We start from the raw sequence: 14001 nt of genomic DNA on the forward strand, positions 1-14001 counted from the left end.
TTAATACTTTCTTATATTAAGATTCAGTGGTCATTTTGCACTTTGAGTGAGCTTTTTTTACTTCTGTATAATTTTGTAACATTGCATTTGGTCATTTCAGAAGTATTGGTTCACTGACTTATACTAATAGTCTAAATGTTGACACATTTCATTTTATATCACAAAATAACATTTGTTAATATCAACATCAACGTCATCAGAAAAGTTTTACCTATTGAGAAGCTGCCAAGCTCACAGTGGCAGATAAAAGTTTTCCAAAATTTTGCTTTTGACTTGAAAACTAGATTTCTGTCATTAGCAACAAATGTGACGAATACTGTCAGTTGTTTTCCTTGAAGTGAGTCTTGGTTCATTCATGACTTGAGAAAACGTCTTCCAAAAATCCAAGTTCAAATAGTTCTACCAAGTAAAAATAGTGTTTGACTAAAAACAGAAAGGAGATGGATCCAGTTCACCTTGCAGCTTAGTCACACAGTGGTTTCCCTTGATAAGCATCACACCTCCATACACAGCAGAGGGTTTTATGTGTCCCTTTTCTCTGATAAAACAGAAAATGTAAAAGAAAAGACATGTATTTGAGCACACAGGGACATGCTTAGTTGTGTCCAACTCTTTGAGACCCCATGGACTACAACCTGCCAGGCTCCTCTGTCCATGGGATTCTCCAGGCAAGAATACTGGAGTGGGTTGCCATTCCCTTCTCCAGAGGATGTACCAACCCAAGGATCAAATTCACATCTCCTGCATTGGCTGGCAGATTCTTTACCACTGAGCTACCTGGGAGGCCTATGTGTATTTGACACTCAGGGCTTAATCAAATTAATCATTTTACAGCTTCATCTTGAGTGAAACTGGCTTTTTAAAAAACTATATGTGATGCTCCCTGCATTTGTACTAAAGCGGTTGTACAAATTGGTTTTTTACAAATGGTTGCTCTTAGACCATCAGTGCAAATTTCAACAAAGTGTACAGGAGGGATGAAGTGTTGGCGTTCTTATCAAAATAGCTCCGGTCTGGGACAACCCTGGTGGTCCAGTGGTTGAGAGTCTATCTTCCAATGCAGGGGATGTGGGTCCCATCCCTGCTCAAGAAACTAAGATCCCCCCATGACAGGGATTGCTGATCTCACTATGGCAAATGGAGAGCCCAGGCTCTACAACTAGAGACGCCCCCATGTGCCTCAATGAAGATGGAGCACAGCCAAAAATAATAATTAAAAATAAACATAAGATAAAGACCCAGTCTTACTAAAAAAAAAAATAGTTCTGGTCTTTTGGATTCCATCTGTGAGGATCTCAGGGTCCCCCAAAGCCCAGATTATACCTTGACAACCAGGGCTGTGGACAAGCATATTACCACCATCCCTTTACCTCCACCCCAGCTGTCTAGACAAGGGGGGGACTGTGTTGAAGACAGAGACCCCCTTAAACCCATGAGGGCAATGAGGGCTTTGTTTTAGTGTGGGGCTTTGCTAGATAAGCATATGTGAACTAGACTTGCTATCCAATTGGCTTGAAGGCTTCCCAGTCTTTTCTTTCTTTTATATGTGACTTGAAACTTTTTATGTCACATTTATAGTTGGCTTGACTGCCCCAAACAAAGTACTGCAAACTTTCCACATCAATTGGCCATAGTGATAGTTGGTGTTTTCATTTTAGATCCTAAAGAAAAAGCAGCTTGTGTTCTGGTCCCGCTTCATGAATACAGCACCGTTCCTTAAGTTCACTTTCCATGTGTGAGAAAAACCTCTTTGGACATTTCTCCCATTTTCAACTATTTCTCAAGACAAATTGTTAGTCTCTAAGGACGCTTGTCGTCCGCCACCAAGTATCCATTTCGAACATTGCATCCTTGTCTCCTTTGTCAAGGTCTGCGTTCTGTCTGTCAGTTTTTTCTTCTTCTTCTTCACTTTTTTTCCTTCTGGAGGTAGAAACCAGGCAGTGAGAGGATGACAGGTTCTAAAAGGTCAATTTTGAATAAAGAATTGTCTGTGTGCACATTTTTTTTTTCAGAGTGCTGTGTTTTGTGTGTTTTAGTCAAGGGAGTGCTCCTGCTGAACAGACTTGTCTGAAAGTTCCATTTTCTTTACCACTCAGCTTCTCGGCTTTTACATATGAATCCCCTGAATCAATAATAAACTGTGGCAGAAAAAAAAAGAAAAACAAAAAATGTAGGTCTCTTTCGCACCTTTTAACTCTCCAGAAAGGCAAGGCAAGCCACTTTAAAGGTAAAGCTCGCATCTTCTCTCCTGTCTCTTTTCTTTATTAGGAAATGACTTTCAATGTAGTTTATACAGGGTGCCATTAAGGCTGATTTTCTTTTTCCTAAAAGAGGAAGTAAAGGTAAATAAGATAAAGAAAAGAATAACCCAGAACATGGATTGTGTTCCAAGGAATGTTATCAGCATCTTAATTGTCAAGAATTTTCAGTTGCATGTGTGACTGATTATTTAAACCAAGCACCGCGCACACACGATACAGTGTGAGTCTGGCTGTATTTTGGGGGTCACCATTGTCCACAGAGGTTGGTTTAAATGATCGGTGATGCAAGAAACCCTGTTAACTATCTCTTCATACATGGCTTTGAGAGGTGGGTAAAGTTCTATTACTTCAAGAACCAACCCTCTAAGAAATTTCTGTATTTAACTCTTTAGACTGATGCTTGCTCCACGGGAGAGAGCCATTGTTTCATTCACTTCTTTCGCTTTCTTGTCTTTTCGTGCTCCTATCAGTTTTCTCATGATTTGAACCAAATGCCCAGAAACCCACCAGTCAGGGCAGAACAATTGCGTGCTTTCAGTGTTCAGCAGGCACCGCAATCACTGAAATAACCCCAAGTTATTACCAAACAGAAAACAAGAAAAAACCCACACGCCAAACTGTGCATATTGACTTTCTCAAGCCACAGGATCAATCGGAGGTGGTTAGCTGGTTGCTCTGCAGATAATGTGGTCAGGACTGCCTTGCTGCAGACACTGGATTTTTGTTTTAAAGCCTACTTCTTATTGAGTCTTTCTCTCTCTCTCTCTTTCTCTCTCTCCCTCTCTCCTTCCCTCCCAAGGAATAATTACAGGCTGCAGAGTCAAAAGCATTAGAACTGTTTACAAAACAGCTCATAAAGTTTAAAATAATGGGGGCGTGTGTATTTGTGTAAAACACAATAATCTGTATGGCAGGGGGAAACAGTATACCCTTCTTTCTTCTTTCACTGCCCCGTGTCACCCTCCAGAATTTAAGACATGGAAGTGAGCAACGGAGTCCTTTTTCTTCTGGTTCCTCACACTTCATTCGTGATTCGTATTTATCTGATGTCAGTTGATTGTTGAGGATCAAAATACAGACCTCAGAAGTGTGGAGAGAGAATGGGTGCTGGAACCAGCTGCCATCTAATTAATTTTAGGGCAGTTGAAATTCCCATACAGATGCTCCCTCATGAACATTCAAGAGAAAGATGCTTTTTTTGTTTTTTTTTTAATGAGCCCTTTGCTATCTTTCAGAAGTCCTAAAGAACAGCGTCCAGCAGGTTAGTGTTCTAAAGTGAAAGGGGCATTTTTCCAACCCTTTCTGAAGTCTCCTCCTGTGCAGACTTACAAAGATTTTGCAGTGCTCCCCTCCAGATTTTATTATTTTTTTAAGGTGAAAGAGTCACCTCCAGCCTCAGAGCCCATCAATCATTTTGCTTTGCAGGTTGAGATCTGCTGCAGCAAAGCCAAAGCTCAGTGCTGGCGGCACTGCACTGGGTCTGGACAGTAGTGAGCCTGGTGCTGACAGTCAGAGGAGGGCTCTGTCCCCTTTGGCACTGATGCACTGGGGATGCGGGCTGGACCGAGGGACAAGCCCAGCCCGGAGGAAGCGCCTCTTCCCCTGGTGATTGATGGAGGACAGTTAGGAGCTCTTCGGAGGCTGGGGAAGGTTGCCCTCTCAGCCACTTACTCTGAAGTCTTTGTCAGCAGAAAGAACTCTCCTGGGTAGTGAGTGACATCATGCAGATGACAAATGACAGCTTTGCGTTTCGTTCTGCTTGATGAGTACTCAATATCGCATGCAGGTGAGTTAACGCTTCCCAGAGGCAAACACTCCAGGGCACTGTGGTTTCACGGGCACTGCTGGCTTTTCCTCATCAGTCATCCGTTTTCTTTGGGGATGTTTAAAGTATTAATGCTATTAAAACATGAGCAGGGATGATACCCAGATCACTGTGTTTATGATTATGCAATGAAGATATTATTCAAGTCATGTGTTAAGCAGTTCTGAATGTTGTTTCCTTCTGTTTCTTCCTTTTGGAGTACAGATTTTAAATTATATATGTGTATGTATATATATTATAATATACATTGTATATTATATTTACACATAAATATAATTAATATAAATACTATAAAATATATGGTGAATAAATAATTTATATAAACACATATATATATTTATGCTGTTTTAAGAGACTGTTTCAGACCAAAAATCTGTATCAGAATCTCTGATTGACGTTTCCTTTGTATTTTTTTCCTCCCCATTTCAGGACCCACTCTGCAGATGTCCTGAACACTTCTGACTACAATTGATTCTTCAACCGGGATACCTAATTCCAGGTATTAGCTCTTGTCAGAAAGCTTTTACATCCGAGCTCTGTGCTGGAAATTCTATTTTGGCAATGAATTTTGAAATTGGAAAAGTTGGAATGAGAATAAAGGACAAAAGTGAATTTGCAAAATAATCAAGCGCTTAAAAAAAAAACCAACCCTACGCTGGGAGGGTTTGCTGCTTCTGACTCACGGGCAGCCCTTTCTCTGCCAGTTTATGTGCCAGTTCTCACTGAGTTGTAGTCCTTTTTCTGCAACCATGTTCAGGGTTTGGATTTCATTTTCGTCTTTCCCTCTCCCCTTTCTCTGACTGCCCAGACCTGCAAGAATCAAGAGACAGACATTTTCTCAGTTTTGCGACATTGGAGCAAGCACAATGAAGTATTCTTGCTGTACTCTGGTTTTGGCTGTCCTGGGCACGCAGCTGCTGGGGAGCTTCAGTTCCAGCATCAGGTCCCCAAGATTCAGAGGACGGATACAGCAGGAACGAAAAAACATACGACCCAACATCATTCTTGTGCTCACCGATGATCAAGACGTGGAGCTGGGTGAGACATTGGCTTTTTCACTTGTTCATCCCTTTTGCTCGAATGATTGACTGACCTCCTGGTATCAGTAACAGTCTGAAAACATTCAGGGGTTTGATGCTTAACAGTAGTACCTTAACCAAAACCTAGTTTATAAAATGTACTTACATTGATGGTAAAGCATCTGGTTTGTGTTTCGACATGACTTTTTTGGTCTTAAGTTTTTGAAGCAATGTGGGGTGGGGGGGTATGAGAATGGGGGTGGTGAGAGGAAACACAGAACTATAAAAGTCAAGGATTGGATCGTGCACCTTGGAAACTCTTGGTCAAGAGCTTTTTAAAATATTTGGGCAAAGTTCTTTCGAAGAACATGAGAGTATGACTGTAATTCTCTGCAGTGCATATGAACAAAGGTAGATACACAAGGAACTTCCAATTGTCATTATTATTAAGGTGAATCCTTTATTCACAGCCTGTAATTGTTAGGAAATTAAAAGTTACAGCATTATACATATCTTCTTCTGCTGCAGATCACTGCCACCCACTAGACAGGATGCTTTTCAGAAGAATTCACTCACCTGGGTTAATTCTGGAGTGCTTGGAAAGCCTGCCAACATCCAGTGTTTCAGCTTAGCTTCTAAATCTTCTGGTTGGGTTTCTCACCCTTTCATCTTCTTTCATGGCCCAGCCTTATGGTCTTGCCCATAAGCTTAGGATCAAGTTCTTCTATGGTACCTAAGACAGATGAAAAGTTTGCCCTTACAAGTTGTCACCAGCACTCCTTTCCATTCTTGAACCAAATTCCTTGCTCTCAGGCTATCACACTGAACTTGACCATCTCTAGTCTTGCAGTTCATGCTGGCAGAATACCTTGGGCTTCTTTCCAGAGCTCCTCTGGCTAGGTTCCTTGAGGATTAAACCCCTGTAGGCTGGAAGTCGATCCACAGGGATGGGGACTTTGTTTTCCAGTTTGAAACCAAACTATGGAATCTCAACAAAGTTAACTCTTTGGATTCAGCTAGAAACAAAAGCACTAAAAGCCAGTGGAGGTAATAATTGTTGGATGTGATTTACAGTCTGTTGTCTCTCACTTAATTGTTTAAACTCGACCATGGATTTTTAGGCAACATGTCAAAATGAGAAATCTTGGAGATGTGACTTTAGTGTGTATGTGGCTGGTGGTTTAAGTTTTCATTAACCTATAGCATAAGGAAAGTGAAGACATTTGAATTCACCTTCCTTAACATCTCTCATACCCATCCCTTTCACTGAAGCCATTCTCCACTCTCCTAGTTTTTCCTAACTGGTTGATCACCTGATGGTACCTGTCCCTTCTAGTCTTGGCCCCTCCTGCCTATTCTTCATTTCATGCAAGTATCTGATTGGGTCTCTGCTGCTAAAACCCTCCAAGATGTTTCTTGCCAAGAGGATTAAAAACCTCCTCTGTGCAGGCTGATGAGCTCTGGGCATCTGCCCCATACCTATCTCACTAAGACTATTTTCCTTTCCCCCAGTTTTGCTCTGTGCTTCATGGAAACAACTAGTTGTTTGAAACTGTCTAGTGGTTTCATCTCCCTCACTTATATTTCATGCCTTTACACATCTCATCCCCTCTGCTCTTTCCACCTTCCTCCACCTAGAGAAACCCTACCTATTTTTCATGACCCAGTTCAGTGCCTTGCCCTCAGGGATCCTCCTTCACCAAAACCATCCTGCCCTCCAGCACGGTGGATGGAACTTTATTACCACCTCGGACCTGCCTCCAGCAGGACCCTTAATCCACCGTGTGTTTCCGTCCTTGTCTCTTCCACTTGATTGAGAGCAACTAAAGGATAGGGTGTGTGTGTGTATGTTAATCGCTCAGTCGTATCCAACTCTTTGTGACCCATGGACTGTAGCCCACCAGGTTCCTCTATTCATGAAATTCTATAGACAAGAATACTGGGATGGGTTGCCATTGCTTCTCCAGGGGATCTTCCCAACCCAGGGTTCAAACTCACATATGCTGCCATTTCCTGCATTGGCAGGAGGATTCTTTATTACTGAACCACCAGAGAAGCCAAATATTTATTAAGCAATTACTAAATACTGTCTTCTAGGGGAAGCACATGGATATAATGGTGAAGAGTTGGTGGCCAACTGTTTCTTACATGTTTGTCTTTACTTCTTTCCTTGATTTTCCTCCCAGACACCAGGCTAAGCATTCACTTGTTTAATTTTCACAGTCACTCTATGTAGTAGTTACTACTACTCTATTCAGATTATGCTTAAGACAAACGAGGCTTAGAAGATTTGCCTAGGCTCTGATGAGCTAGGAAATGGTGAACCCAAGACCTGTATTATGTCCAAATCTCCACAGCTACACATGTAACCATGATTCCTTCCATCAGTCCATCCTTCAACAAATATTTGTTGAGCCCTTCCTAAAATAACCTGTAAATATATGATAATATCCTAGGTTCTGAGATAATGACAAGATGGGTCTTATTATCCCATTGACAGAGCAAGTTGATGATGAACTAGAGTGAACAATAGGTAAAAATTTAGAGACCAACCACCTTTCTCAGCAGAAAAATTATGTTCTGGGTGGTGGGTACAGTTTCATAGAGACTTTTGTCTGGCCGATTGTAATGTCCTCATAATCTCTGAAATCTTCTGCTCTAGTCTTTAGTTAACTTTGGGTTTTGGTATTGTTGTTGTTGTTTTTAATCATCTTAAACCATTTTTAAGTGTACAGTTTGTGTTAAGTACATTCACATTTGCAAATCTCCAAAAACTCTTTTCATCATATAAAATTAAAGCTCTGTATCCATTAAACAATAACTGCCTAGCTCCCAGCTCTTGGCATTCGCTATTATACTTTCTGTCTCTATGAATTTGACTCCTCTGAGTATTTCACATATGTGGAATCATACAGTTTCACACAGTACTTGTTTTTTTGTGACTGACTTATTTCACTCCAATATTCTTGCCTGGAAAATCCCATGGACAGAGGAACCTGGTAGGCTACAGTCCGTGGGGTTGCAAAGAGTCAGACAACTGAGTGACTTCACTTTCACTTTCACTTTATTTCACTTAGCATAAAGTCCTTGTTCACTGTTTACCTATGTTATAGCATGTCTCAGAATTTCCTTCCTTTTGAAGGTTAAATAATATTCCATTTTATGTATATTCACCCTTTGTTTATCCATTTATCTCTTTAGACATTAGTGTTGCTTCTGCTTTTCTATTATTGTGAATAACGCTACTATGAACATAGGTGTATAAATATCTCTTTGAGACTCTGCTTTCAATTCTTTGGGGTATATACCCAGAAATAGAATTACTGGATCATTAGATAGTTCTATTTTTAATTTTTTGAGGAACCACAGTACTGTTTTCATAGCAACTGCACCATTATCCATTCCTACCAGCAGTGCATAAGGATTCCAGTTTCTCCACATTCTTGCCAACATTTGTTATTTGCTGAATTTTTGATAATAACCATCTTAATGGGTGTGAGATATTCTCTCATTGTGGTTTTGATATGGTTTGATGTGTTTTGGGTTTTTGCTTACATGTGATTTTGTTTGCCAAATATTGAATAAACCTTCGCCTAAAAAAGCAAAATTTTTGCGCCTGTAATACTGCAAGCATTTTGGCTTCAGTGCCTCCAGAAGGATATCAGACTGAGAAAAGGCTTAGGAAAACAATTCCAAAAATTGTAATCGAATACTTCTCCTTTTGAGAAATTAAAAATGAAACAATTCTATCTTCTTGTCTGAAAAGACAAGACTAAGAAGGATGGTAATCCAAGTTTATGAAATCAAGCTGGGACGAAAAGTTCTTACTCAGTAGGAATGAGGGACACTCCCTGAACTTTGGGGACAAATAAACTGGTACTTTGTGAGGGGGGTGAGGCACAGAAGGAATTTATTAATAAAAGTGCTAGCACCTGATATGTGAATAACACTTTATCTTTTCCCAAGAACATTTATTCTCATTATTGCATTTTATTGTCATTCCATCCAAGTTGGGTGGGTAGTTCAAAGATCATTACCCCAGAAGAAAACTTAATCCGTGGAAAGATTAAGTAATTTAACCAATGGTCCCCATGCTTCTGGATTTGCTTTTTCCACTACTTGGGAAGTGGTTTTCAGGTTATGCCTCTATCTGTAAATAGTTCAGGCTTTTAGGCAAAGCTAATGGGTGGAAGATTTATATCTTTAAAAAAAACACTGAAGTATAGTTGATTTGCAGTATTCTGTTCATTTCAGGCATACAGCAAAGTGAGTTATACATATAAAAATAGCTATTTTTTTCAGATTCTTTTCCCTTATAAGTTATTACAAAATGTCCAGTATAGTTTCCTATGCTATACAGTAGGTTCTTGTTGATTATCTATTTTATGTATACTAGTGTGTGTATGTCAATCCCAAACACCTAATTTGCCGCCCACTCGCCCCCCAGCTTTCCCCTTTGATAACCATAAGTTTGTTTCCTGTGTCTGTGAGTTTTGTATATAAGTTCATGTGTATCTTTTTTTTTTTAGGTTCCACATATAAGCAATATCATATATTAGTCTTTGTCTGGTTTATAACACTTAGGATGACAATCTCTAGATCCACCCATATTGCTGCAAATGGCATTATTTCATTCTTTTTTATGGCTGAGTAACATTCCATCATATATATACATGGGGTATTTATATATATACACCCTATCTCTTTATACCTTCATCTGTCAATGGACATTTAGGTTCCTTCCTCCATATCTTGGCTACTGTAAATAGCGCTGCTACGGATATTGGAGTGCATGTATCTTTTCAAATTATGGTTTTATTTTTTAAGCTAAAAAACACAAATGGACATGGTTAAAAGAGTTTGGGATGATGGCTATCATCCAGGAAAGGAATGGTAACCAAGAACATCAGCAGTATCCACGTTTTATTATGAAATTTTAAAAACATTTCTGAAAAAAATAAAAATATATCTCAAGCAACTATGAGCAAATGTTAAGTTTTTAAAAGCTAAAAGACACAGTATTTATTCTATTTTTCCCTCACTTGAAATATTTTACAAGTCAAAAAGAAGAAAATCAAAAATGCTTGTGGTACTCCCCTAAGTTTCTGAGACTATAGTCAACGAGATTAAGCTCTAAGCCTTTCCCAAAAGCCTTTCCCTGGCAGTTCAGTGGTTAAGACTTTCGCCTTCCAATGCAGCGGAGCAGGGGATGTGGTTTCGATCCTAGTCAAGGAGCTGAGATAGATTTCCACATGCCTCATGGCCAAAGACCAAAACATAAAACAGAAGCAATGTTGTAACAAATTCAATGAAGACTTTAAAAATGGTCCACATCAAAAAAAAAAAAAAAAAATCGAATAAATCTTTCCCAAATGGTCCCTGGGTACCACTCTGAAAAGCAAAATAGTGAGCTGATTAGACCATTGATCTGGTTCAATGTGGCATTTCTTAAATTCTTAGGAAATTGGGCTGGTGCTAACATCTTAGGAAGGCTGACTTATGATCTATTTATATCATAAGTAAAATTAAGAAATCTTAAATACATGGAAACACTTTGTCTAAAGCAGAGGTCACAAATGGGGTCTACAGTCCAGAGCTATTCCACAGATGTGTTTTGCTTGACCAGCATGCTTATCAAAATCAAGGCAGCATTTAAAAAATCAAGTGATTTTTATATAATAGAGGGGGAAAAAATCCAGATTCTGACTTTTCTTGAAAAGTCATTGAAAACCTTACATTCCCGTGAGGCAGCCTTCAGTTAAATGCTTAAAGAGGGGAGTTCCCCGGTCATCCAGTGGTTAAAGAATCTGCTGGCCAGTACAGGGGACGTGGATTCAATCCCTGGTCTGGGAAGATCCCATATGCCAAGGGGCAACCTAGCCCACATGCCTAGAGCCCATGCTGTGCAACAAGAGAAGCCACCGCAATGAATCGCAACACAGAGTTGCCCCCAGTCAGGGAAAGGATGTGGAGAAGAGATGGTTATGGGGTTTGGAATTGACACGTACACAATGCTATATTTGGAGTGGATTGCCAACAAGGACCTACTGTATGTGGCACGTGGAGCTCTGCTCGATGTTATATGGCAGCCTAGATGGGAGGGGAGTCTGGAAGAGAATGGATTTATGTTTATGTATGGCTGAGTCCCTTCACTGTTCACCTGAAACTATCACAATATTGTTTGTTAATCGGCTATACCCAATACAAAATAAAAAGTTTTAAAAAAAGAAAGAGTAGCCCCCGTTCAGCCCAACTAGAGAAAGCCTGTGCACAGCAATAAAGACCCAGCACAGCTAAAATTTTTTAAAATAATGCTTGAAGAGGAGTCAAAGCTGCCCTGTTGGGTGGGGCCTGTCCTCCCCAGGCCCTCAGGGTCCCCACCACTCTCCACTGCTCCCCAACACCTAGACCAAGGAGCACCTGTCTTTGCCATCATGTCCACACTGCTGTTTTTTATTGTCTGGAAAATTCTGTATACTCACATCTCTATCAAGGGTAGAAAACTGGAAAGACGAAAGCATTGTGATTTTTCTTGTACTGAGCTGGCTTCACTTGCCTGCCTTCTCTGTCTAGCCCTGTAGGCATTTTTACTTCCATTCCACTAAAAAGCTAGTCTCCACTTTTAATGGCCTTTAGCTCTTTAGGGGAAAAAATAATGAGTCCTAGTGACCTGGAAACATTCCAGACAGATTTATTATCTGCTTCTTAGTCCCTTTTTTCCCCAACTTGGTTTCCCTCCCCAACTTGTTTTTAGCTGAAACATCTGTTTTTTTGTAGGTTTTCCCCTATCAATTCCATAGTTTTGGTAGAAAAAGGTGTACTGTTCGATCATGTTATTTTTTTTTCTAATGCTTTCAGAATTCAAATTTTCAATAGACCAATAAAGCCATTTTTAGTATGAGAAATATCACTGTTTAAATTTCCATACTTAATTGTTGGCATAAGAAATTATCAGGATGTGCTTAGTACAGGCCATTTATATATTTCGAGCATTGACTCTACCCCATCATAAAACAATGGCATCTAGAAACAACCCTATATGTTTAATAAGAGCTGTGTTTGCTGGTCGTTATCACTCATCAAACCATGAGCAGTTGTAATTCACACAGAGGTGTGTCTCCTATGAAGCCAGGTATGTATGAATACCACATACCTGGGACTTCCTTAATGAATGATGATGACAAAATTTGTTATCAAATTTCTAGTTTTGTGTTTTTCTGGACATGATGAATAGCCTCAATGAAAAGCTTAATGTTTGATAGTACGAAATATTGAAATATTTCAAATACCAAATGCTAAGATATTTGAATCAGGAAAGGCAAATCTTTGTCGTAAAGTTTGACATGGACATAAAGTAATTCAAGTTCACTGTGTGATTTTGGTAAAGTCATCCTGATGAGTGGGACATTTTCTCCCCTCTGACCTTTTACACGCATGTGATTTGAGACTAAATGACTTGAAGCCTGTAGAACGATTGAAATTCCTGGCTATGACTCTGTCAGGCCCCAGTAACCCAGTACACACTACCTCCAAAGGACTGTTCCTGGAGCCTTGATTTTAACCCCATCAGAATTGCAAACCTGATAGATCTTGCAGGATTCCCAGAGCGCCACTCCTCTCTCAGTCACTGCTGACCTAGCAGAATCCTAGTCCACAGCTGATCACTGTCAAAGCACCCCCACCCACCCCTGCAGGAGCGATGGCAGACATCCCCAGTCCCAACCTGGAACTCTGGCACTGGGGCAGCTCTTCTTGGCAGCCTCGAGGCTCAGCTGTGGCCTGGACCTTCCCTAACCTCAAGCCAGCTCAGTCAGCAGTGCCCCCATGCCAACTACTGGACTTCATTATGGTCACTTCATAGCATCCCTGTCAGGCTTCCACCTCAAAGGACAATTTTAAATGATAATGAAGCCAGGCTTCTGGCTTAAGAGAGTCATGGGGAACAGTGCATGATGGGTAGACGGGAACTGATATCTTTAAACCAGCTTTAACATTTTAAGTCTTGAAGCATAGACAAAGTAAACTTCTATCTTAATCCATCAAGACTGCTATAACCAAATACCATAGACTGGGTGACTTCAGTTCAGTTCAGTTCAGTCGCTCAGTCGTGTCCGACTCTTTGCAATCCCGTGAATTGCAGCACGCCAGGCCTCCCTGTCCATCACCAACTCCCAGAGTTCACTCAAACTCATGTCCATCAAGTCGGTGATGCCATCCAGCCATCTCATCCTCTGTCGTCCCCTTCTCCTCCTGCCCCCAATCCCTCCCAGCATTAGAGTCTTTTCCAGTGAGTCAACTCTTGGCATGAGGTGGCCAAGTATTGGAGTTTCAGCTTTAACATCAGTCCTTCCAATGAACACCCAGGACTGGTCTCCTTTAGAATGGACTGGTTGGATCTCCTTGCAGTCCAAGGGACACTCAAGAGTCTTCTCCAACACCACAGTTCAAAAGCATCAGTTCTTTAGTGCTCAGCTTTCTTCACAGTCCAACTCTCACGTCCACACATGACCACTGGAAAAACCATAGCCTTGACTGGACGGACCTTTGTTGGCAAAGTAAGGTCTCTGCTTTTGAATATGCTGTCTAGGTTGGTCATAACTTTCCTTCCAAGGAGTAAGCGTCTTTTAATTTCATGGCTGCAGTCACCATCTGCAGTGATTTTGGAGCCCAAAAAATAAAGTCTGACACTGCTTCCACTGTTTCCCCATCTACTTCCTGTGAAGTGATGGGACCAGATGCCATGATCTTAGTTTTCTGAATGTTGAGCTTTAAGCCAACCTTTTCCTCTCCTCTTTCACTTTCATCAAGAGGCTCTTTAGCTCCTCTTCACTTTCTGCCGTAAGGGTGGTTTCATTTGCATATCTAAGGTTATTGATATTTCTCCCGACAATCTTGA

At 40.6% G+C, this 14001-nt stretch overlaps 1 protein-coding gene across 6 annotated transcripts in view; it reads left to right on the forward strand.

Moving 5' to 3' along the window:
* The window catches only part of SULF1 (sulfatase 1), a 200060-nt gene that overhangs the window by 100494 nt on the left and 85565 nt on the right, over nt 1–14001 (forward strand). For all 6 annotated transcript variants that reach the window (XM_061438937.1, XM_061438938.1, XM_061438935.1 and 3 more), the window contains 2 exons: nt 4516–4585; nt 4895–5124. In XM_061438937.1, coding sequence (XP_061294921.1) covers nt 4953–5124 — 172 coding nt within the window. In that variant the 5' untranslated portion in view covers nt 4516–4585; nt 4895–4952. The remainder of the gene's footprint in view (nt 1–4515; nt 4586–4894; nt 5125–14001) is intronic.

Source organism: Bos javanicus, chromosome 14 (assembly GCF_032452875.1).
Source record: "Bos javanicus breed banteng chromosome 14, ARS-OSU_banteng_1.0, whole genome shotgun sequence".
NCBI classification, from domain to species: Eukaryota; Metazoa; Chordata; class Mammalia; order Artiodactyla; family Bovidae; genus Bos; species Bos javanicus.